General features: G+C 43.5%; 1 protein-coding gene across 1 annotated transcript; it reads right to left on the bottom strand.

The window, feature by feature from the left end:
* Window positions 1–3,147: 3,147 nt before the first annotated feature.
* On the bottom strand, window positions 3,148–18,816 carry LOC107378520 (neurexophilin-1). The gene is made up of 2 exons (XM_015948774.3): window positions 18,625–18,816; window positions 3,148–4,051 (listed from the first exon to the last, which is right to left on the bottom strand). Exons 1-2 carry the CDS (start codon window positions 18,679–18,681, stop codon window positions 3,278–3,280), a joined length of 831 nt encoding a protein of 276 aa, XP_015804260.1. The 5' UTR covers window positions 18,682–18,816; the 3' UTR covers window positions 3,148–3,277.
* Between the last annotated feature and the right edge of the window lie 4,329 nt (window positions 18,817–23,145).

The following is a 23,145-nucleotide window of genomic DNA, read 5'->3' as shown; positions in this document are numbered from 1 at the left end:
ATCTCACATTTTCCACAATCCAGGAGTTTATGTAAGATGCTTTGAACAGGGGAGAGGAAAGACCTCAACTAAAGCATCCTAATCTGTGCGCACACACATTTTTGAAGGTATAGACCTGAAGAGAAATGGATACAGGTGGAGCGATGGGAATTTGCGCAGCTTATGTTAAGCTTGAAAAGATTAGCCAGCTGAACCTGGAGCTATGTGCAGGGGTGCTAGGGAGGGAGCAGCGAGGAGCGAACCTCACCGGGGTCCATCCCAGGGGCGAAGGGAGGTGAAGAAGGGTGCAGACGCTGTGACCAGTCAGCGAGATTAAACTGAAATGAACAAAAGTGTGAATGCAGAGGGGAAACACGCTGACTTTTGATGCCGAAAGGTGCTGGAGGGTGAGGATTAGATGAGCAGCGAGGAAGGCAGTGGCTCATTCACGATGGTTTGATGCATTTAAAACACAGGAAACGTATTGTATGCAGGAGCTGCTAGAACGGAGCCTTCATACAGGCAACAAAAACAAGAACTCAGTTTGCCTAACTGACTTGTATGCATTTACAGAAGAAGCAGACCGATTAACACATCTGTGATAAAACAACTCAAAACAGAAAGACAGCATTCATAATGGCTGTGAGTGAATTTGCTACATGTTCCCAGTTTCATACCGACACCCCTGAAACAAGGAGCTTCGATGTGCAGATCTACAAGTTTCTATCTTGAGCCCAGTGACTGCTGTTCCTCATGCTGCTGCCGTCTGAGCTCACACGGTGCAGCCAGAGGGGCACATTTATGTCTGGCCTCATGCTACCCCTTACAGGAGACGGCTGCTCCAGTCCACCAGGGACACCGGTGTGCAGGCACAGCCAAGCACAGACGTTATCACTGATGTCACAGCATGCTGGCATCAGGCTGGATTTCACAGCTGAATGGCGTTTCACACCTGTTTTCTGGATGCTAATTAACCAGAACTCATAACAAAGCTAGGTGACCTAAATCTGTTTTTTTTTTATTCTTTCATCATGTTTTTCTCTCCACTGGTATTGTTTTTGTGAGCAGCATGAGATAGGCCAGCCAGTGGCCATTTATCTTAATGAGAGCGGTTAACTCAGGGCTAAACGGTGGCTGCTGGCTGCATGAAACACTATCACAACAACCCCCTTCAAAGTCCTGCTTTCCTGCTGACTTGATTTTGGGGAATACTTTTTGCCCTCTCGTTGAAACCTTAATTACAAGTAAAGGAGATTAAATTGTATGTAATTATCATGATAATATTTTCATTTATTCAAGATAACGGGTTTACTTTAGTGAACACAGTATTTGTCGGGAGAGAGCAATCTCCCTCTCACAGTCAAAGTTATCAATGCGTGAAATCGGAATCCTGACGGCAACAAAATGTAATCTTTTTCATGCAGACGGGACAATAGAAGGCGCCGCATACTCCACTTCTCCTTCTCCACTTTAATTAAAGCGCTCGCTGCATCTCTCCATCTCTCACCTTGTACTTTTTCTCATAAGTGTAGAGGGCCAATTCTGTCTCTGCGTCGATCGCAGTTCTTGCCTTCACACTGAACTTGTCTCAGGCCCCAGCCCTGAAACACTGAAGCAATGTCTGTTCACTTGTAATTTGGAGGTTACAAAAATGAGGGGAAATGTTAAGGATTTTGTTTTGACGACAGGAAGTCAGAATATTGGAGCGAGGAGGAACTTTTGTCAAAAAAGTCTCCTTTAAAGGGACTTGTCAGAGTTTTGAATTTTTTATATTCGCGATTGCCCCCGCAGGCCAAAAGCGTAATGGCAGCTACAATAGGAGGCTCGTGCACGAGGCGCGCATGCTGTACGTGCACACTCCTTAACGAAAATAACAGCTGAGACAGTCCCGTGTGTGTGTGTGTGTGTGTGTGTGTGTGTGTGTGTGTGTGTGTGTGTTTGTGTGTGTTTGTGTGTGTGTGTGTGGCCCGGAGGACAGAGGACAGGAGAACGTGCGGCTAATTAATTAAATAATTTGGTTCTGTACCTTTCTCTTCAGCACAGCCGACAAAGGTTTATGATGGGTCAGTCCTCCTGCATGCTCAGATCATTCCCTTCCCTTGCTTGAAAAATTGTTCCAAAATCAAAGTTGAACCCACATCTTTTTTATCTGTGAATTCAATGCCCTTCAGTGAGTCTCAAATAAAAATTTGGGCGTCTTATTATTGTAAAAAAAATACCATTAATGTAAAAAAGAAACTCCAAATAAACTATGTTCACACCCAGAATTGAACCCAGGTCTTCTGCATGAGAGTCAAACATCTTACAAGGTGAGCTACGCACCAGTAAAATTTGACATATCTGTAACATTTATATCCTTGATGACAGCTGAAACAACGTCAATTCAAAGAACGGTTCGGAGAGAAAATGGCTATTTTGTTGCTAATTTGCAGGAAATATCTAGAAGAAGGTTCTACAGAAAGTAGCTAAGGGTCCTCAGAAATGTAGCTAGCTTTGTCACTAGGCGTTAGGAACAGCGACAAAGACTAAATCTACGGATAGCAAATGCTACGGGCGATGCCTGAGCGTGAACGCGCATGAAGCAGCCTGCTCGACCCGAGCATCTCTCTTTTTCTGTGATTTTACAGAAAAACAGGCAATCACAGTAAAAATGCCAGGGCTCATTCTACAGGACCAGGGCATTGCAGGAGAATGTATGAAGAAGACATTTATTATTTCTATACATGTTTTGGCTGTCAAACTTTCTTATAGTCCCTTTAATTGATTATCCTTGACGTCGATGCTTACTTAGCTTCCCTACGGTCTGTTTAAACCATCTTCAATGAGCACAATGTTAAACATGACATGTAATTAAGAGAAAGACTGAATCGGTCCGCCGCTCTCTTGTGAATAATCACACCTTTTAAAAGCCTACTCTCAATTCACTTGCTGCTTCCCGCTTTTGCAAAAGAGCAAAATTGTGAAGGATGATTAAAAGAATGTTGAGATAAAGTTCACAAATGACTTAATGGATGAGAGAAGTGAGCATGTGGAAACGGGGCTGAGGTAACGATGTGTGCGTTGTGGTTCCTCACCACCAGTCCAGAATGTTGTAGCTGAGTATTTGAAATGCCTCGTCGTCTGCATACTCGGTTTGTTTTGCATATATGTTATCACGTCTTACAATAATCAGGCTACATAAATGTTTTAGGGTGTTTTGCTGCCACTGCGACATTTACAGCCTTGGTTTCTGCACCAGATGTTCAGTCACTCCCACAATTCACCCCCCCGTTCCTCTCTCCTCCCCCTTGCGTCACCTTTAGCCTGAGGGCAGGTAGGGCATCTCATTGTGATAATTGTAGTCCGGGCAAACTTTCTGCACCAGGCGGTAGTCTGTACTGTAGAAGGAAATGTAGATACAGATCACTTTAAATGGCTTGGAGCAAATCCAGGAGACGTGGCTCTGGATCTGCTCCACAAAGCAGGTCTGGGATGGATCATAGGCACACAACGCGGTGCGCTTGCTTCGATCCACCTTCTCGTAGTCCACGCGGCAGTTGAAGATCTTGGAGTCTTTAGGGTATACCACGCTCTGGCGCTCCAGGTCAAACTCCACCGCTTTGACAGGCGGCACCAGGCTGACTGAGATGTTGCCCTGGCCCGTTGAGTTGTGTCGGAAGTAGACGCTGAACGTGCCGTTCCCATGATCCACAATCTTGCCTGTGATCAGCAGGTTTAGCCTCACAGTTTTGATATTGGAATAGAAGTCTCCCCAGCCAAACATCTTCTTGAACTTGCCGGTCTTAACGATCGGCCGGCGTTTGACCCTGGAGCTAGATGTGTCAGGTTTGAGCAGGTCACTGCCTAACATCTCCCAGAACTCCTGTTTGGAAAACTCCTGCTTGGCAAAAGGGACTGGGGAGCGATAGGGCAACTCCAGAGAGGTGGCGTTAGCTGCTCTGCTTTTACTGTGCTGCATCCATCGGCTCAGGGGTGAGAGGGAAGCCTGCCCGCTCAGAAGGCCCACCGTCTTGGAGGAGGCATCTGAAGAGCTCTTGGGGCTGGAGGAGTCCTCTTCTTGACCCATCACCACCTGCAGCAGGAGGCGTAGGAGGAAATCAGGAGGAAAAAAAGAGAAATAAAGCGTTATTGGCAAGTTTGAAAGAAACACGCAGAAAAAGAAAAACAAATTAAAGATTTAATCAATAGCTAATTTACTGTTCACACCTCCAGTGATGTTAATAGTGACGTTATATCAATTATACACACATAGGAATGTTTGAAATCTTACGGGTGTTGCTGTTATTGCATTCTTCTGTTTTCCTCTGCGGCAGGAGAGAATAGAGCCGATGTGATCCCCTGAGCTGCGGGTAGGGCCAGCGGGATCAAAGAACACCTCTCAAAGAAAATCTACACTAAAAGTGAATTCACATGGAGTGTATTACTCTGGTGGTCCTACTCAGTCTGATCAATATTTGTAAGAGTGGACAATTTTCTTCAACGGCTGTAAAACAATACAGCTCCATCATTACAAAAAGCTCTTTTTAAGTAGTTTCCCTGACGGCCGAGGTGAGAGGCTGATTCAGCGCCAGCGTTACCGACTCTTACTCACAATCTCATTTTCACAACAGTGGTGGATTATCCAACCAAAAACATATCTCACTTATATGTACGTGACTGAAACATGCCCCGGATGTGTCGTCTATTCTGCTGCATTTGTGGGGGAAAAACCAACGCCGCCTCGGAAACCTTCGCCAGAGGTTCGATGCTACTGAAGAAAGGAAGGCGGGTCGGCAGGAGGGCCAAGAATAAAGTGTAATGTCCAATTAGGACTTTCAGTGTTCTAATTAAAGAAATAAACTGTATCTGCATGCACACTAATCTGACAGATGATAGCATGGGGGGGGGGGGGGGGGATGACAGAGGGAGGTAAGGTGGTGCTGCTGTACTCAACAATGGCAGAAAAGTGTGTAAATGTGCAAGCTAAGTAAGAGATAATTATGCAGAGATAACGATCTATTAGCAGGTAGCTTTCATTCAATGTCCCACAAAAATATCCTGCGCCGGTGCATCCTGTGACTCAAAAACACACAAACACACAGCTTGTGAATTAGAAGCAATGCAAATGTGAACCCTGTGTGTGTGTGTGTGTGTGCTCAACCTGAGTGGATTTTACGGGAGATGCATAATGTATGCGTGGCTGTCTGTGCTCTGATCCTGCTACTACCTTGACTGCCAGGGCTTCCTTATGCAGGCTTAGTCAGGATTATTATGTCCGACTCATTTTTATTCCACTTTATGCAGGTTTTTCAAGCTCGCTCACATTTGTTAACTTGCGCAGCAGTCTGTCAGTCGTATTGATTTCCCGTCTCTAAAACCGCGTATTTCCTTTCATAACGACGTGTATCGCATTTCAAGTGCCACGAAAAGGATTCCCACTGATGCGGTTGTGGTCTGATGTTTGGACTCAGTTGAGAGGACTCCCCTCTTCCCTTAATCGGGGGGGGGGGGGGGGGGGTGTTTACAAGCCAGATGCCCTCAACTCTAGTTACCTGTCTGCCGCTGCGCCACGCACAGAGTCTTCAGCCTCCCTTCAGGATCGCACAAGAACTCCTTTTATCATCCGGTCAGGCAGTTATTGTGGCGTGTTTGGGAAAAGCAAATAATGAGCAAAATCCGAGCAGAATTAAATACTTTTGAAACAGTTTAGTTTTTAAGAAGGGGAAGCAGGCAGCCTTTTGTGAGAAAACTTGATTTCTTTAAAATCTTCCCTTTTTTAAGATGCTTTAGCCATAGCTCTGCCTCTGAACACAAACATATGGCAGCACTCTTAGTTACGGCTCACACACCAGGCAGCGTTCCCCCTCTCTCTCCCTGCGTCTGAGCCCAAGAGGCTGAGGAGCAGAATGAGGAGAGATGAAGTGACTGTTGTGCTATTGTTGAACAGAAGATTTAAGTGTCTGGCACCACTGGAGGTGTTAGATTCAGCACACAGCATCGTTGTAAAAGACAAATGTTAGAAGGAGCTTAATGTGGCTGTGAGAAAAGCTGCGGCAGCAATGCTCCTGATAGTCACAAAGCACAGGCGAATACGCTTTACCCTGTTATTGGCATGCATGTGAACGTGTGTTGGTGAGTCATGCGTGATGTGTGACTCCTGCACATAAAGGATTTTCCTCAGTGAATAACTTAACAAGCTCTTTCCATTGTGGAAAAGTGCATACTGCTACGACTCTGTTGGCTCTCTGCGTTTAACCGGTGAAGTATATGAGGTGTAGTATCTAACTATCAGCACTCTCCCAACTCGGGTTTCTGCTGTGCAAGCAAGCTGAGGTGATAAAGAATACCCTCTGAGTAGGGCTGTAGCGAAGCCTCGACGAAGTCGACGGCTCGATTCTAAAAATTTGTCGACGTCAGATCCGGAAGTCGACGCACCGCGCCCACTTGTTGCATCCCCAGGAGTTTGTAAATAGAGGAGGAATCTGCCTGTTTTTCCTCTAGTTCGCCCTCTTCTCCGCCTTCACTAACATCTCCGCCAAATACCGAAGACCCGGAACAATGTTCGTCCGCTACTAGATTATTTTCCTGTTTTGCCCCTTCGTCTCCCGGCAACGGACAACAACTTCCGGGGTCAGATGCGCTGCTTCGTGTCTATCGCAGATGTAGAACATCACCGGGAGCGCTTCTCCCTTCATTAAGGAGCTTCTTTCAGACATGAGGAGAGCTGTTTTGGTGGTAGCAGTCTCTCCTCCGTGCTGGTCTGTTTGCTGCTGGGTGTTTTTGGTTTATTTAAACTTGGTAACTTGAACTTAACGTTGGTAAAGCTACTGTTAGCATCTTCGCTAACAGCTTCTTGCGTTGGGATAAGCTGTTACGTTTTGGTTTAGAGTTCATCTTTTTTGTGGTGTAGATCTCCCTTTCATTACATTTAGAGTGTTGTGGGTTTTCGGTTTAGTGTAAAATATCACCTGAGTTTGGTTTAACCCGTAACACCACTCGCCTCACGCACATAAGTGACCAAAACAAAGCAGCATGGAGACACTCCATCTTCTACCACCTCTCAGGCAGCAGCCTGCACTCCCAAGTTCTACACGTCACCAGAACATAACCAACCGCAACACAATAAAAGCAGTGTTATACAAAATGGAAGGCCTGTAGTGTTTATTCTCTTACAGTAAGAATTTATCAATTTATTTGAGATTTTCTGGTTTTTGTTAATTGTGCAATAGAAAAATAATCATTAGATTAATTTTCTAAATAGTCATTAGAATAGTCGACTATTCGATAAAATAATCGTCAGAATAATCGTTTTAAAAATAATCGTTTACCCCCAGCCCTACCTCTGAGTTTATTTATAATAAGTCGCTTCAATTTTCTGGAATATCTTAATATTTTAGGAAGCGCGCCTCGACGTCGTCGAGAATTAATGCCATCTGCTTTTTGTTGTTTCTGTCACTCACTTGCCCTCAGATCTGAGACTGAATCCTAAAAGTCATCCTTTAATGACAAATGAGACCAGCCATATGGTGTAATGTCACTTTGAAAGGCCAGAACAAGTTTTTTTTTCTTCTTTTTCCAGAGTGAGTTTGTTTTGTGTCACGATGCTTCCTGACTCCAAGCACGAAGGCAAAGTGTGGGCGATGGGCAGTCAGGTTTGAGCGAGGGGGTGGAGGTTCGGGGTGACTTTGTCATTTGTCATGTGTGCTACGTGAGTCAGTGAAACGGCTGGAGAGGATGGGAGGAGGCTGCCGGCTCCAGAGCTGTGGTAATTGTGAGTCATTCAGGCTCAGTGAGCACAGGCCTCAGGCCTCTCTCCCAGCAGGAAGTACAGGGAGGGGAGTGATCCTTGTGAGCGTGTCTGCTCCACAGGCAACAATCTGCCTGTTGCAGTGACAGGTTTGCTGTTTTAACACCTCTTCCCTTGGTGACATGTGCAAAAAGTTGCCATGATACGGTGCAGAGATCAGGAGGTGAAATCTGAGAAGCAACAGAGCAGAGTCATTGGACACGACAAAAACATTAAACATTAAAAGGAATGAGGTTCAATTTTGCACGTGTCTTCAAGTGCTGTGAATGGATCGTCACTGGTGTGGTGGTGGTCTGTTACGACACATGGTCCTTGGTCTTAGCTGAACTGAGTTTAGCTGAAGTGGCTCAGGCGTATATCTAGGGCGCCTCCTCGCTTTCCTCTGCAGGTTTTGCAGGCGTGTCCCACTGGGAGGACATCCCTAACCAGACCCAGAACTCACTAGAGATATTCTTTATCTTCTCAGGCATGAGAACGTCCCCCGGGATGAGCTGTAGTAATCTAACCTTGGATATGGAGTGGAAAATGAATGGCTGGTGTAACGTGAGGAAGTGTGGGTTTTCTGTCACAAAGGTGGTGTTGGACTCAGCTGGGTCAAAGCTGGGTCGTTGAGAACTTTCACCCACAGATTAAGACCTGAACGCCAGCGAGTCTGGGAGGAAACCATAACATCTGCCACCTGCAGCTTCGTGCCAGAAGATGTTGTTCCCATAAAAGTAGTCATAACATAACAAGTCTTAAAACTTTGTTTCTTGATTTTAATGTTAAAGTAACCATTATCATTTTGCTCATTATAAATGTGTTTAATCAAATGAATGATTCTTATGCTTTGGGTAATTATAATGGATTAATGAATCCACACTTAAGTAGATAATGTTTGAGGATGTTTGTTACCGACCTTCACACCCACACACAGATTCTCACAGTAAACTCCAAAACACATTTGCTGACGCACACGTTTGCTTTGAGAAGAGAAAGGCTTTTGGTAAGTTTCAGTCTTATGATTTCAGTTCGTGCTTGACAACGAAAGAGAGAGGACCTGAAGAAACCGAAGGGGGGAGCCGGTTGGCTCGTTTCTTCCCCCCCTCTCTCACGCTGTTCCTGCCAAGCCAGACAGGACAGCTGAATCGCAACTTCTAACGCAGACTCATACAGAGTCTTTGATTTCTGAGTGAACTAAACTTAACAAACGCATCGACAAAACGCTTTTCCATCTACGTGTACCGAGGGCAACTCTGGACCGGTTCCGTTCGACACCTACGTCTCCCCTGTCAGCCGCTGGTGTCATCTGGATGAACCATCACCATCCTCCACGGCCCGGATCCGAAAGAGGGTCCACAAGAGTTCGGTGAGACAGAACACGGTGTTTAGCGTTTGATGCAGTTCTCTGATAAGACCTAAGTTTATCCAAACCATCACTTCACTCAGACACCTGTTTCTTCCTGAAGCAAAATCAGACTCACACATGCATTCATATCACGACATTCTCAATCTTCAAAAATTCACCACAAGGTCTATTTGATCATATCAACTGTTAAAGATTGTCCCACAAGTTGCCAATGTTGATTGTTATTCCCGTGTTTGTCAATTTCAAAATCATTAGTCTAGTTTGAAGAATTAAAACTTTTAATTTTGAAACTTGTTTCCTCATTGAACTGAAACACAGACACACAGATATTATCGTCGGTTTATCGATGAAAACAACCTTTGAGTCTTCTTAACAATATAAAATTTGGTTATTGATTTATTAAAAATTAATATTCCAAATTAATACGTAGCATGGTTCCTCTTTCATAAAAGAGCATAAAACCACAACGCTACACTGGTTTGATTAACTTTATCAAAATCTCAATTTTCTGTTAAGTTCATTGCAGTTCTTACATAGATTGTTGCAAATTTGTGTCTCCAACGAGTTGCAAATAGCCACAGTCCAGTAAACTACATCAACAGACCCTCATACTGTATGGTTAAGTGGATTTTTCATCCATCAGCTGGTGGTGAGTCTCATGTATCCTCAGCAACAAGGTCGAACTCAGAGCTAAAAGAAGTTTAAAGGTGTGGAACAGTTGTTTTAAAAAGTGCTTCACTCGTTTAAGCGATACATTTCCAGTTGTCTCAAGTAGGAATGAATGCCTTGTGAATCATTCTCAGGGGAGAAAACATAAAGAGGTGCATCATGCTTGGACCTAAAAGTTACCCACATCACAGCTGAGTTTCAGAGGACTTGGAGTCTTATTTCCTGACATTTGGACATCTCACCCCTGATTGGATAAAAGCAACATGGCTCTACCATTGACTTGCAACACTGATGTGCTATCTCCACAAAAAAGTTAAGCCTGGAGAAGTTCTGCTGTGTGGTAAAGTTGCTAATGCTAACAGTTAGCTTCTACAAGCCAAAATGTTCTCTGCTGATTCCTGGATGCTAAACCAACAACAGCGTTCCCCGTCGTGAGTCAAGATGGATGGGTCCATAAATGTTAAGTGACGGTGTGACGTAGATCTGTCAGGCTTTTCTAATCCTAGAGTTTTACCGTCTATTTTCTATCAGAGGCTAATGCAGGAGATAGGTGTAGGAGACTATTTTCATGGTCAGCCTGCATGAAAAACTCCGAGTGATTGATTATGATCAGAAATTAGATTTTAAAAAGGGTTTTCATGTGTTCCACACCTTCAATCACTAATCTTTGTCACATTTAAATATTTATCCTATTAATTAAAATGTAATAACACTGTAGCTGCAGCTTGTTTTGTTCAGCCAGTGGTTAGTTGTTTATGTGATGAATTAAAGGAAATATTTTGTTGACATTTTCATAAAAAAATTGAACCTTTGTAGGATTTAATAGAAATGTGACAAAACATTGGTTTATTGGTTTGTTCGAACACAATGTTTGAACAAAAGTTGACAGATTTATCAATATTTCCACCCAGAGGCCAAACATGTCTTGATTGTGTCCTCATGCTGGGGAGCTGACAAGTCCAATAACCGCTTCAATTTTCTGTGACTGCAAAATGTAAAATCCTCATCTCTAAAATGGCATTAAATTTAAATTAAAGCAAGCAGCTCAGATTTCTAGTGTCCATCAGTTGCTACGCACACACACACACACACACACACACACACACACACACACACACACACACACACACACACACACACACACACACACACACACACACACACACACACACACGCCACCGTCACCCACAAATCCCTTTCTTTCCTGGCCTCTTCTCCAGATGGAAAATTCTCACTGCAGGAAGTTTCTCAATTACGTGATTAAAGTCTGAAAACTCCTGTGCCTAATCATTCCTGTGGCTGATGTAGATCTAAGAAGAGGTTAAAGAGAGAGAAAGGTAATTTCACAAGAAACAAGCTATTTGACTCTCAATGAATAATTGACTTCAGCCCCTCAGGGGTGTGTGTGTGTGTGGGGGGGGGGGGGGGGGTCACAGGAGCTTAAGTTCTGCAGAAGGTGACAAACTTGCTGCACTAAATCTTTTTATTTTAAAGTATTTCTCCCCAGTCTGTCCTGTCTTCCTCTGCATCTTCCATCTCTTTACTTGCCTTATTTTGAACAGGCTGGCTTGTGTGTGGGTCCCCGGGGATCTGAGCTCATTTTGTATGTTCAGAGCGAAGCTGAGCTCTGAATTGGCTATCACATTTTTACATTATATTTTATCGACAAGTTGGCAGTGAAAGGAGGATGGAGAGTGGCAGCAGGGGACGCTTTGGCCACGGCTCTTTACCAGAGAGAGAGAGAGAGAGAGAGAGAGAGAGAGAGAGAGACAGAGAGAGAGAGAGAGAGAGAGACAGAGAGAGAGAGAGAGAGAGTAGGGGCGAGCAAAGTGGAAGCTGATGGACTGCAGCTGATTAAAGCAATCACTACAATCCCAACATTGGTCTGGAGGAAGATGGAAGAGCTTAACAGGTGTGGGCAGGAAAACCTTCAGCTAAAAGTGTTCTTATTAAGCACTTTTATCCAACATCATGCACTGCTTTTTGGAGTTCAACGTTTCACTGGATAGCGCCATCTCACCCTGAGGTTTGCAGAAAACTGTCCAAACAATTTGTTTCTTTCCAACAAGCAGCTTTCTCTGAAGTCCCAAACGCTTCTGCAGGGTTCTGGCTGATTTGGGACTTTTCTGTCAGCCAATAAAAGGGATCAAGGGAGCGTAATCTGATCACAAATGCTTGCTAGACAGACATCTTACCATCTTTGTGACAGCAGGTTGATACTGCAGTGCATTTAAAACAGATCAGACTGGTAGACTAAAGCTTCATCCTTTAAATCATCTTATTGAGTGTGTTTACATGCAGCCAGTAACCCTTTTAAAACCCGAATATTCACAATAACCCGGTTCCGCAGGTCCATGTAAACACCGCCAAAAACCCGGATATGATCATAACATAACGGGTTTTGAAAAACCCGGTTACTACACCTGGGGTAATCCTTTTCTAACCCGAATGTTTGGTCATGTAAATGCATGTCGGGATATCCCCATCAACGCGTGTGTTCTGCGCATGCTCTGTTCGCAAGGAATCTTGGTCTTTTGAGTAGCGAGACGTCTTGTATGCGCCAGAACACCAGAAGTAAACAACAAGTTGGGAGCAACATGGCGAGTCGCGGCACAGCACCACACTTTTGGAGTGACGAGGAAACTAAAGCGCAAACAAACGCGGTCGCTATCTCTTCCGAACTGGGAAACATGTCGTTGTTGTCATGGATACCGGAACAAGAAGAACCGGAAATGATGCATACTGCATCTGGACGTAGTCCATACGTCCTGACGCTACCCCAACGTCCGCATGTAAATCGGGTTATGCAAGTTAGAGGTAACTCTTTCTATTTATGCTTGTAAACGGGTTATTCTGATCAACTCAGAAACCCGAATCCCGACCTTAACCCGATCATAACCCAGATATTGGCTGCATGTAAACATAGTCATTGTCTGCTCACCTCTGTTGATTCACACTGATAAAAATACAGCTAATAATGCATTTTTACCAATAAATGAAAAAAAAGCAAAAAATAAGAGTAAATTGTTTTATTATTAATTAAATTCTCCTAAACTATTACCGCAATTTTAAAAAAAATATGTTTTCCCTTCAGAACTGCAAAATTGTGATAAATAAAACCAAACAAAACACTTTAAGTTGTTAACCCCGCAGGAGCACAGAGGCTTTCTTTGGTGCAATCAATGTTAAGGTAATTGCGGCCCTGTACTCTCCAGCAGGTCATTCTCACTTCAGCTCAGAAATCGATGCTCCCTGCAAAAATGTTTCACCTCAGCCAGAATTTCCTGAACCATGTGGCTGTGCATTGTTTTAAACTCAGTAAAAAAGAACCTCCGTGGTCCTGCTCTGGACATGAGCACCACTCTGACCCTGAAAATCAGCGTACCGTCACTGGCTGGCATGCTGGTGATACACTGGATGTTCATTCATGCAGAACTGACTGTTAACAGATTGTCAGTGGATTGAGAATCTAAATGGGCTCTTGCTCACTGCTCTTCTTCTAGTGTGAGATCAAGCAGTTGTAGTCACACCGCCATGAGGTCAGCATGCGTCTGCAGCATCAAGAGAGCATTGGCTGACCGCCTGGTGTTCCCCTTTCAATAAACCCACATCCCCTGCTCCCAAATCGCCTTTTCTAACAACCCCGAGACGCCAACTGGTCTTGAAACTACAAGAAATTGGTTCACCATGACTTATTTCCCTAAAATGGTGAATTTTTACAACACTTAACTGTTTGCTGCTGTCACTTCCAGTAGACGCTCTGAAAATTTAAAATGAGCATTTTCCCATCCTTACTGATTTATCTTGAGTGAAAGTCAAACGTATCTTTATCTGGATCCCTGGGGAGTTACACCCACTCTTTCTATCCGAGCCTGCAAGTCGTTTCACTGTAAGCTGCAACCCAACCTACAGACATCCAGATCTCTGCAGGAGCCTCTCAGAACGCAATCCCACAACAAAGGGTGCTGGTTTACAGTCGACGGCACTCTCTGTCTCAGAGCAGCTCAGGGTTTGTCTGCAGGAGCGTGTTTTCTGTCCATCCCAGCAGCTTCATGTCCGAAGAAGGAGTCAGCTGGGAGGTGTGTGTGTGTGTGTGTGTGTGTGTGGGTGGGGGGGGGGGGGGGGGGGGGGTCCCACTTCTGGGGTCATCCCTGCTGTGCTAGCGCATAATTCCAGCAGCTCTTTTATTTTTTCTAACTGTGGTGGTCCAGAGAATTTTAAAGAATTTGTCTAGAGACAGTTTGTCCGTTCTGGGCCACTGTTGACACACTCGTGATGATTCTTCCTCACGAAGAATAAATCTGTGAAAGAAATTAACAATTAAAATTCCTTCTTTTTTCACTGTTGATGGAGGACTACATTTACATGCAGCCAATATCCGGGTTATGATCGGGTTAAGGTCGGGATTCGGGTTTCTGAGTTGATCAGAATAACCCGTTTACAAGCATAAATAGAAAGAGTTACCTCTAACTTGCATAACCCGATTTACATGCGGACGTTGGGGTAGCGTCAGGACGTATGGACTACGTCCAGACGCAGTATGCATCATTTCCGGTTCTTCTTGTTCCGGTATCCATGAAAACAACGACATGTTTCCCAGTTCGGAAGAGATAGCGACCGCATTTGTTTGCGCTTTAGTTTCCTCGTCACTCCAAAAGTGTGGTGCTGTGCCGCGACTCGCCATGTTGCTCCCAACTTGTTGTTTACTTCCGGTGTTCTGGCGCATACAAGACGTCTCGCTACTCAAAAGACCAAGATTCCCTGTGAACAGAGCATGCGCAGAACACACGCGTTGATGGGGATATCCCGACATGCGTTTACACGACCAAACATTCGGGTTAGAAAAGGGGTACCCCAGGTGTATATCCGGGTTTTTAAAAACCTGTTATGTTATGATCATATCCGGGTTTTTGGCGGTGTTTACATGGACCTGAGGAACCGGGTTATTGTGACTATTCGGGTTTTAAAAGGGTTACTGGCTGCATGTAAGCGCGTGTCCTTGATTAACCTCACTAACCGAAACACCATATAAATCCTCAACAGTCAGAATAATCAAACTCAAAATTGTAATATCAGTATGTCATTATGTCATAACCATCCCCACCCACACACACCCACACACACATACACGCACACATTCATTCTTATATACAAAGGTGTAGGCTGGCTTAAAGAAATCACAAGTTGGATGTTTCCTTCATGAGTTATTGTTCCCTCTAAGGAAACATGTCCAGCATCTCCTGACAGAAACGAGCCACTAATGAATGACTTTTGTCTCTGGAGCATATGTGGGGGACAGAGGGGGGAGAGGGGACGTTTGTAGCTCTGACAAGCACACTGCACGAGTGATGGCAGGCACTGCTGGGTTAGGCTACACTGGTGACTTTATGAAGTCTTAGCCATATCAGAGTAAGGCTGGCTTTCTCAGGATTAAGAGAATGTTTCTGCTTTAGCCTGGGACGGATGTGGACGGACAAGGTAAGTGACCCCGTGAGGGGGGACAGGTGTCTCGGGAACGTGAATCTGAGGGTTTGTGACAGCTCAAACGGAGAGCCAAGTCTGAAGCGGTTAGATTCACCGTCAGGCAGCTTCTGCTTTTTAACCTGGCACACGAATCCTCGCGCTTGCTCAGAGTGTTTGAGGATTGTTGCGCCGAGCTGTCTTCTGATGTTCCAGGCAAACTGGGAGCAGCTTAAAGCTTTTTGTTGTCAGTCTGTGTGATGTTGTAGCTGAAATGCACTCAGTGGCGAACGATCACTCTCTTTGTCAGCACTCCAAAAAGCTCCAAATGTTTGAACATGATGTGTTTTAATTGAAGCGTCGTGTTAAATAAATCTGTCCTTGCGGAAGGCAAAGTCAAATGAAAGGTGATGTGGGAAAAGAAAGTAAGTAAGTAAGGGAAAAGGTGGCAGAACAAGGCTTTCATTCTCCGGGCGTGGTCTTTAAGGGTTTCTGTTTTGTTTGCACATCAAATTATTTCCATGCATGCAGGAATGTGGCATTTAGCCCTTTGATTATGTATGAATGTCTTCACAGAAAGTCAGTCTGCACACAGTGGCAGTCAGCGCTCAGCTGCAGGGCTGAGCGTGATGGCCTGTGTGCATTTGTACAAAAAGCAATCAGACTAAAAATAAAGCTGCTCTGTCTGTCACGGCCACACAGAGGCTACCTGAGGCTCCCTTCCAGAACATCAGTGGGGGGCATGCACGAAGACCCTTACTCCTGCACATACAGCGACCTTTACATGTGGAGGTTTTGCTCCCTTGCATTAAAATTATACTTACGTTCACATTCTTATTTAAAAGGCTTTAAACTGCATGTTTAATAAGAGTAAAACCGCGTTTCATGGAAGAGTGGAGTGTTCTTGAAATGATTGCGAGCAGGAACGGCCTGCAGCCCGCTGGAGCAGCCGAGTTCAATGCTCTATTGAGGACACTTCATCTTCTATTGGTAGTTACTCATAATGCTGGAAGAGAGGACAAGGTCTAATTAACCTCACCTCTCCCAGATGTCACAAGCTGGTCTGCTAATGCAGATTGTCAGCGTTGCGCTGTGTATGTGCAGAAGTTTATGAACAAACCTGCATGTGTGTATGTGTGTTTTATGCATTATGGACTCAAACACTCTAATCGAAGATACAAACCTCTTTTTTAGTCCACCTCTGTATCTAATTGTTCTTTGTCTTTAAACCTGTTTGTATGCGTCATTTTTTTTAATTTGTTGCACCTGTTTTTGTGTCCTTTCAAAGACGGTTGCTTTGGTGAATTTGTTTTTAATTTTAGACAAAATCATTTTAACAGCTTCTTAAATGCTTCGTCTTCTTTTTGTCACTGAATTGAACATTAAAAATGTGCAAAATATGTCAAATGAAACAGATTTCTAATTCATTACATCAAATGTAAGCAAAGGCTGCTGATGGTTGATCCGATGAGCCTTAAAAAAGCCCTAGGAGCACACTCACCTCAACATTCGCACAGATTGTTTCTATTTTCTATCAGAAGATCGAGTTATCTCACGGACAGAAAATAACACTGCTGCCACAAAATTAAACAAAAACTCGTTTTCAAGCAGTTAATTACACAACTGAGACGGTTTGGATTATTTATAACCCTTCATTCAAATACAGATAATTAGCATCTGGAACACATTAATCACACAAACAACAGCCAGTGTGACACCTTGTATTAATAGTCATCATGAGCAAAAGGTCCCCAAAGACCAAACCCTGTGGGAGAATTTCAACTCTGTTGTTTAGAAAATATTCCAAATCCCATTTAGAATGCTGGGTGGGTTGCTAATCATCAACTACTGGTCTGTTACATAATAAAAAAAAACTTGGTTAATGTATTAATCACAGCCTAATTTATCAAAGTCGTACGGTTAATGAACTACCCGTGATCTCCTGCTGAGGCATGCCATGTTCTCATATACATGGAGTGGTGAGAAGCAGAAATAAAATAACAATTAATTTCCTTATAGCTACAGACCTTCTGGGTCAAACTGTAGACCGGCAGCTAAAAACGAGCTGCTGGAACTAAAACGACAAGCGCGGTGAGCCCGTTCTGCCCTCTCTGGGATCCGGTGCACATTCCACATGTTTTACAGCCACATGTGGTCCATGCCTTCAAAGGGAAATGAAAGAGCTCTGTCTTTGCCAATTATATCTGCATGTCATCATTTTACAACTCAAATCAACAAAAGGGCAATTACTTGGCTCTGAGCTGCAAAATAGCACTTTAGAAGAATCACAAGGTCATCTGTGGAGAGAAACTAAAAAGTGCACTAAACAGCTTCTGAAACTCACTTGAAGTGTCTGCTGTGTGTGTCTCTTGTGTTTTTTTGTTTGTTTGTTTTTTGGGGAAGGGGGGGGTGTGCTCATTCCCTGGGCTGTGTGATGGCTGAGCTCGGCCCAGGGCTTTCTGAACAGAAGGATGTTTTCAAGCTTTCTCATGTGAATTAGGAACTGACTTCTCATTAAAGGCTGCTTGAAAACGTCTGGAGCCCACATGAAAGAAGATGAGAGATCTCAGTTTGATTGTGGGTTATGTAACGTTGGAGGAATTTAAGTTCAAACCTTCATTTATCCTTCTGCAGATCTTTGATTTGGAAAAGTAGAAGCAGTAGCAGTGGAAATAGTAGTAGTAGTAGTATAAACAGCCAAATCCTTCATATTTATTTAAATGTTTCTCTTTTTTATGTGAAAAAGTTTCGTTATGTTAAAGTGTTTTTTTAGTATATCGACTGACATTTTGGAGGGTAAATCTCAATTTCTTTGTAATAAAACAGCTTTAACACGTTTTCTTTCTAATTACTTAATTGATTTGGGTGTTAGTGCAACTAAACTGATACTTATACGCTGTCACACCCCTTAAACGATGCAGAATGAAGGACTGGTGACTGATAAGATGGTTAAAACAGAATAAAAATCCCTAACTGATCGCTGATGGTCACCGGTGGCACAGCGCGCGCAGCACGCGTCTCCTGGAGAGTCTCATAGGATGAGTGACCTCACCAGACCCGAGCCAGACGAGCATCGAGGCAGAACTATTATGTTCATAATCAGACCCATTTGCACTAACAGAGGTTCGTGAAAGCAACAGAACTAGACTCGCCTGCGCATCTTTGCAGACCAACAGCTGCACACATCAGCTCTCGGGTGCCAAAAAAGTCTGTGCGCGTTGGTTCTTGTTCTACCGGCGACCTCGGAAGTTTTTTTTTTCTTGTAAACGGAACCACGGTGGTGGTGCTGATGCTGTACTGGTTGTGAGAACTGAGAGTAATTCTTTGCAAGATGCGTGAAAGAGAGAGCGTGACTTTGTTTTTCTCCGCGCTCCTTTCTTACCAAACATGCGGTTCCGTTGAGGAGGAACAGGATGAAGCCGCGGTTGGGACGCATCATGATCCGGCGCTTGTTCCTCACAGCTCCCCCCTCCCCGGCGGATTTTATATAATTAAAAATTAAAGAAAAGGGGGAAATAACTCCCCAAGGCAGGCTGCTCCTTCTTCAGGAAGACGCTCTCCCTCCGGCTCCGGATCCCTCTCGGCGGACGCAGGGTCCCATATCCGAGGCGAGCTGAAGTGTCGCTTCCACTAACAGACGAAACAAACACAAAACCTCTGGAAAGCACCCGGAGTCTGTCTGTTCTGTCCTCCCCAATCCTGCTGGACTCAGATCAGTGCGACAAATCCATTCACACGCAGTGGTCTGTTGTCATCCATTAAAAAAGAAGGAAGTTATCCCAGTTCAGGGGGAGATGGTCATGCTGGGAAGTGCGTTGGTCCTGTCTGACGCCAGAGGAGGTCCAGGAGGGATGCAGCTGCAGCCTCCCGCACTAACCGAGCGGTGCTGAGAGTGGAAGCAAGGAGCGAACAGACGTTTGAACAGTTTCTTTCCTCCCTCTCTCCTCGTCTGTGTTTGTGCATATCTCCTCTTCATCGAATCCTACTCCTCCCTCACTCTCTCTCTTTTTCAATCACTCTCCATCTTCCCTTCCTTTTGTCTCTCATCTAATTTCTAATTTTCTCAATTAATCCAGCCGACAAGAGAAAACAGAATAAAGCTCTTTTGCCTCTTTTGCATTTGAACCCAGATGTTTTTATTTTACCCAGCAGCCTCCAGAGTCAACCTGATCTCATCAAGTGGTTTGTTTTCAAGCTGTGCTTGTTCTTTTTTTTTATTGGGGGGGGGGGGGGGGTGTATATTACGACGACAGAAGATGTGTGCAACTTCAGAGTCACGCCCTCTCCAACACATCCCTCTCGCATTTAAATCATGCCGTTTCAGAGCAGCCACTGATCTGGAGCTCTGCTGAGAGCTCTTGATGACCATGGTGAGCTCAGATGAACCTCTGGCCTTCACCTCTGAGGTGCGATTAATAAAGACTTTCTTCAGTAGCACACAGTTCATTAGGAATAGGTTAATCAACAGAATTGCTTGATATCGCTATGCAGGGCTCCTATCCCAACGGCTCCATTTCTGCTTAATTAGACTCATAGATGAGTTTCTACTCCCCCTGTCCTCCCTCTTTGGTTATTGATGCAGCTTTCTTCCAGCAGATGAGGTGCACCCCAAAAGGACCTGATCTCAACTCATTTAAACAATTTGCTTCTGCACTTGTTAATCGTGTTGGCAGAGCCCTCCCTTGTAGAGCAGCAGGAGGGTTAATTGCTCTCAGATCAAAGGTTAATTGGCTCGGTTGTTCTCCTACAGTGGGATGTGACCCCTGGGGGTCAAAAGCTGCAAAAGCACAAATGTGGAGGTGACCCTGTCCGTCCAGAGTGACGGAGACATCAAGAAGTTTAGGCAGAGGAAGTTCTTTGAGGTGCTTCTTTTCCATCTTTCACACCCGTTTAGAGAATAAAAATCTTATTGTGATGCAGGAGAACAATCCCTTTCTCTGTTGCTTTTAGTTTTTTTTTTGTTATTTTGGAGATTTCATGCTAAGCTGTATAATTCAAACTAACCCCTTCAGTTAGCATTGGCCTCAAGCAGCTCTTTGGGAGAGTGGGGAAAAAACAAGCTATAAAGGGAGATCCCCTCCCAGATCCACAATCTGAAGCAACAGCAACCATAATAAAACTCCTTTAAAACCAGAGCACATTCATTTATACACGGGCTTTCACTCCTGCACATAATTATAGGGCCATAACTCTGTCTCCATCCTCTCTGGGGAGCATCCAGGCAAACGACGGCTATTTTTTTACTCACTTTGAAACAAAAGAAAAGCTTTGTTGATGCCAAGATGCCCATCATTTGGCACCTGACTTATCTTAATGTTGTTTCACACACGACCCACATCAGCATCAGCATGACAAATGGGAAATGTTTGTTTGGATGCTTCCTTTTTATTCTGCTATCCTGCCAAACCGCAACAGTTGTGCTCAATCATTGCATTGCTTGACGCGTAATCCTATTTCATGGAGTAATTCAGTTTGAATGTAGAGCTGCAGGCGACAGGCAGGCTTGTGAGTTGATGCGAGCCAGCTTACACCAGAGGGTGTTGGCGCCACCTAGTGTCTAAAACTGCTTCTTCAGCTGGAGATGGAGGAAAACCAGGATATTTGTATAGATTATGAAATCTTCAACCATGATTTTTTTAAACTTTTTTTTATTCATCTTCAGGTGTGAATGAAACAAATTTCAACAAACATTTTTTGTAACATTTAATCATTTACAAATCATTTATTGCATGTCCACCTCAGTGGACAACGTGCATTCTGAGCATGAAATATGGTGGCTTGACTTACTGAAGTCCAAATGGAGGGGCTCACATGCAATAAAGTCTTCAACAGCTGTGCTTAGCAAAAAATTAAAAAAATAACAATTTTGAGTACCTGTCCACTGTAGTGACCATTATGCATCAAACGGTTCATATTTATGTTTTGAACAGATTTTTGATTTTTAAACTGCCAAATAAAAGAATGTAAAGCAAAAAAACGTTTTATAAGGATTTTTTCAGTCTTATGGTGAATCATGAAGTATATTGAGACTAATTGGGGAACATCTGGTCCCTTATTTGTCAGTGAGTTGATTTATCAGGTTGTTTTTTCCTCAGTTTTACAGTAAAAAAACACCTTTAAAATATTATTTCAATCAATGGGGCACCTTTGTACATCTTAACTGTAATATCATGAATCGTAATCAACCAACAAGGATTTTTTTAGCTACTTTATTCGAGATCTATTGGAGCAGTCATTCCAATCGGTGAAGCCCTAAACCAGTATGAAGAAACTTGGAAGCTCTGGGAGCAGAAATGGACACTGGTATTTAAAATAAACCTTTACTCACTTGCTATTGTTCACACAACCACAACAGATTTCATTAGAGTAACTTTAAAATGACACATTTTCATATGCCACCTTCTAGAGTCCTGGAATCCCCCAAGGCACCTTACAACACAATCAGTCATTCACCCATTCACACCCTGGTGGTGATGAGCTACTGTGTAGCCATAGCTGCCCTAGGGCACACTGACTGAGGCGAGTCTGCTGTCCACAGATGCCACTGGTCCTTCTGAACACCGCCAGCAAGTTTAGTGTCTTTAAGGACACAATGACAGCAACAGACTGAGAGGGCTTGGAGCCTGCGACCTTCAGATTACGGAGTGAGCCCTTAACTCCTGTGCCACCGTTTTATTTTCCCATATGCTGATTGAGCTACAACAAAACAGTATTTTATTGATTTAAAATGTTTGTAAAAGTAAATATTTTTTGCATATTTGACCTTTTTTTCTGCTGTTCAGCTTTTTATTATAATTTTTATTCTTCTTTGCTCTCGCTGTCCATTTTAAATCAATACTCTGAATCTATTTTGCTGCTATGACACCAACATTTCCCAACTGTAGGACAAAAAATAGAATTTCTATTCTATTCTATTCATATATACTTATAAGACTAAAGTGAGGATCGTTTAAAAGTTGCTTCAAGTCTTGTCAGTCATATAAACTAAAATATGATGCATTTATATCAGATTTGTTTTCAGTTTGTTTTAGAGGAACTTTGCAATTTCAATTCATACCAACCTGCTTGCAACATCCGAGTCTGGATATTATTGCTGCACCACCAGTAGCCACTGGGGGGCGCTGTAGCCAAAGGTAATTTTCTACAAGCGCTGAACAGCTAGGAAACAGAACAGATGGATACCCAAAACCATCCACCAGACTATCTCTGTTGATGTACACTAAGTGTTATCACCTTTGTTTTCTTTCACGGTTTGGTTGGGTGTAAGCAGAAAAAATGTTGGTGCTCGTTGTTTTGTGTGTTACGGTAACATTCATATCTGTCTGATGCTTGAGTATTTGGCCTGAGTGTGACTGATTTTGATCTGTATGTTTAAAGTTCATGATACGTCTGTGACAGCTGAGGGAGGAAATGTTAAAAAAAATCTAAATTACAGAAATAATAAACACCTAAAATGATTCTCTGTTTTTTATCTCTTCCCTCACAGCCTCCTGTCCAGCCTTGATCTTTAGACTTCAGTGGAATAAATACGTATATGGAGTAGTTGTAGCTAACAATAGGCTGATTGATCCCCGTGAGCGGCTCTGTGACAGCACAGCCAGTCACGGTGTCCCCGGCTCATCGATGGTTTTCTAGAGAACAGAAGAGTACGATCACAGAGACGTTTGCTGGGAATTAAGAGTGATGACGGTTTCAGCCCGTAGAAAATCATTTAAAAATAGGACCTGCAGATAAAGAGAAGATTAAAGGTGGATTGAAGGATGAAGAATAAAATATCCAGCTTTTGGGAGCACATCCAAGATTCTAGACTTTATTTATGTTTCCTTCTTTAGCTCAAAGAGAAGAAACTCAGAGTTTTTTTTATTTACATGAAACATGCCAGACTTTCCTACTATATAACGCT

This window comes from Nothobranchius furzeri, chromosome 5 (genome assembly GCF_043380555.1).
Source record: "Nothobranchius furzeri strain GRZ-AD chromosome 5, NfurGRZ-RIMD1, whole genome shotgun sequence".
Lineage (NCBI taxonomy): Eukaryota > Metazoa > Chordata > Actinopteri > Cyprinodontiformes > Nothobranchiidae > Nothobranchius > Nothobranchius furzeri.
Note: the sequence above shows the minus strand (reverse complement) of the source record. Positions and strands in the feature narration are given on the sequence as shown.

Excerpts from the sequence above, each read along its gene's own strand:
- LOC107378520 (XM_015948774.3), bottom strand. The coding sequence starts at position 18,681 with ATGATGCGTCCCAACCGCGGCTTCATCCTGTTCCTCCTCAACGGAACC. Across the intron at positions 4,052-18,624 it reads TCAACGGAACCGCATGTTTG|GTGGTGATGGGTCAAGAAGA; the intron begins GTAAGAAAGGAG and ends CTCCTGCTGCAG.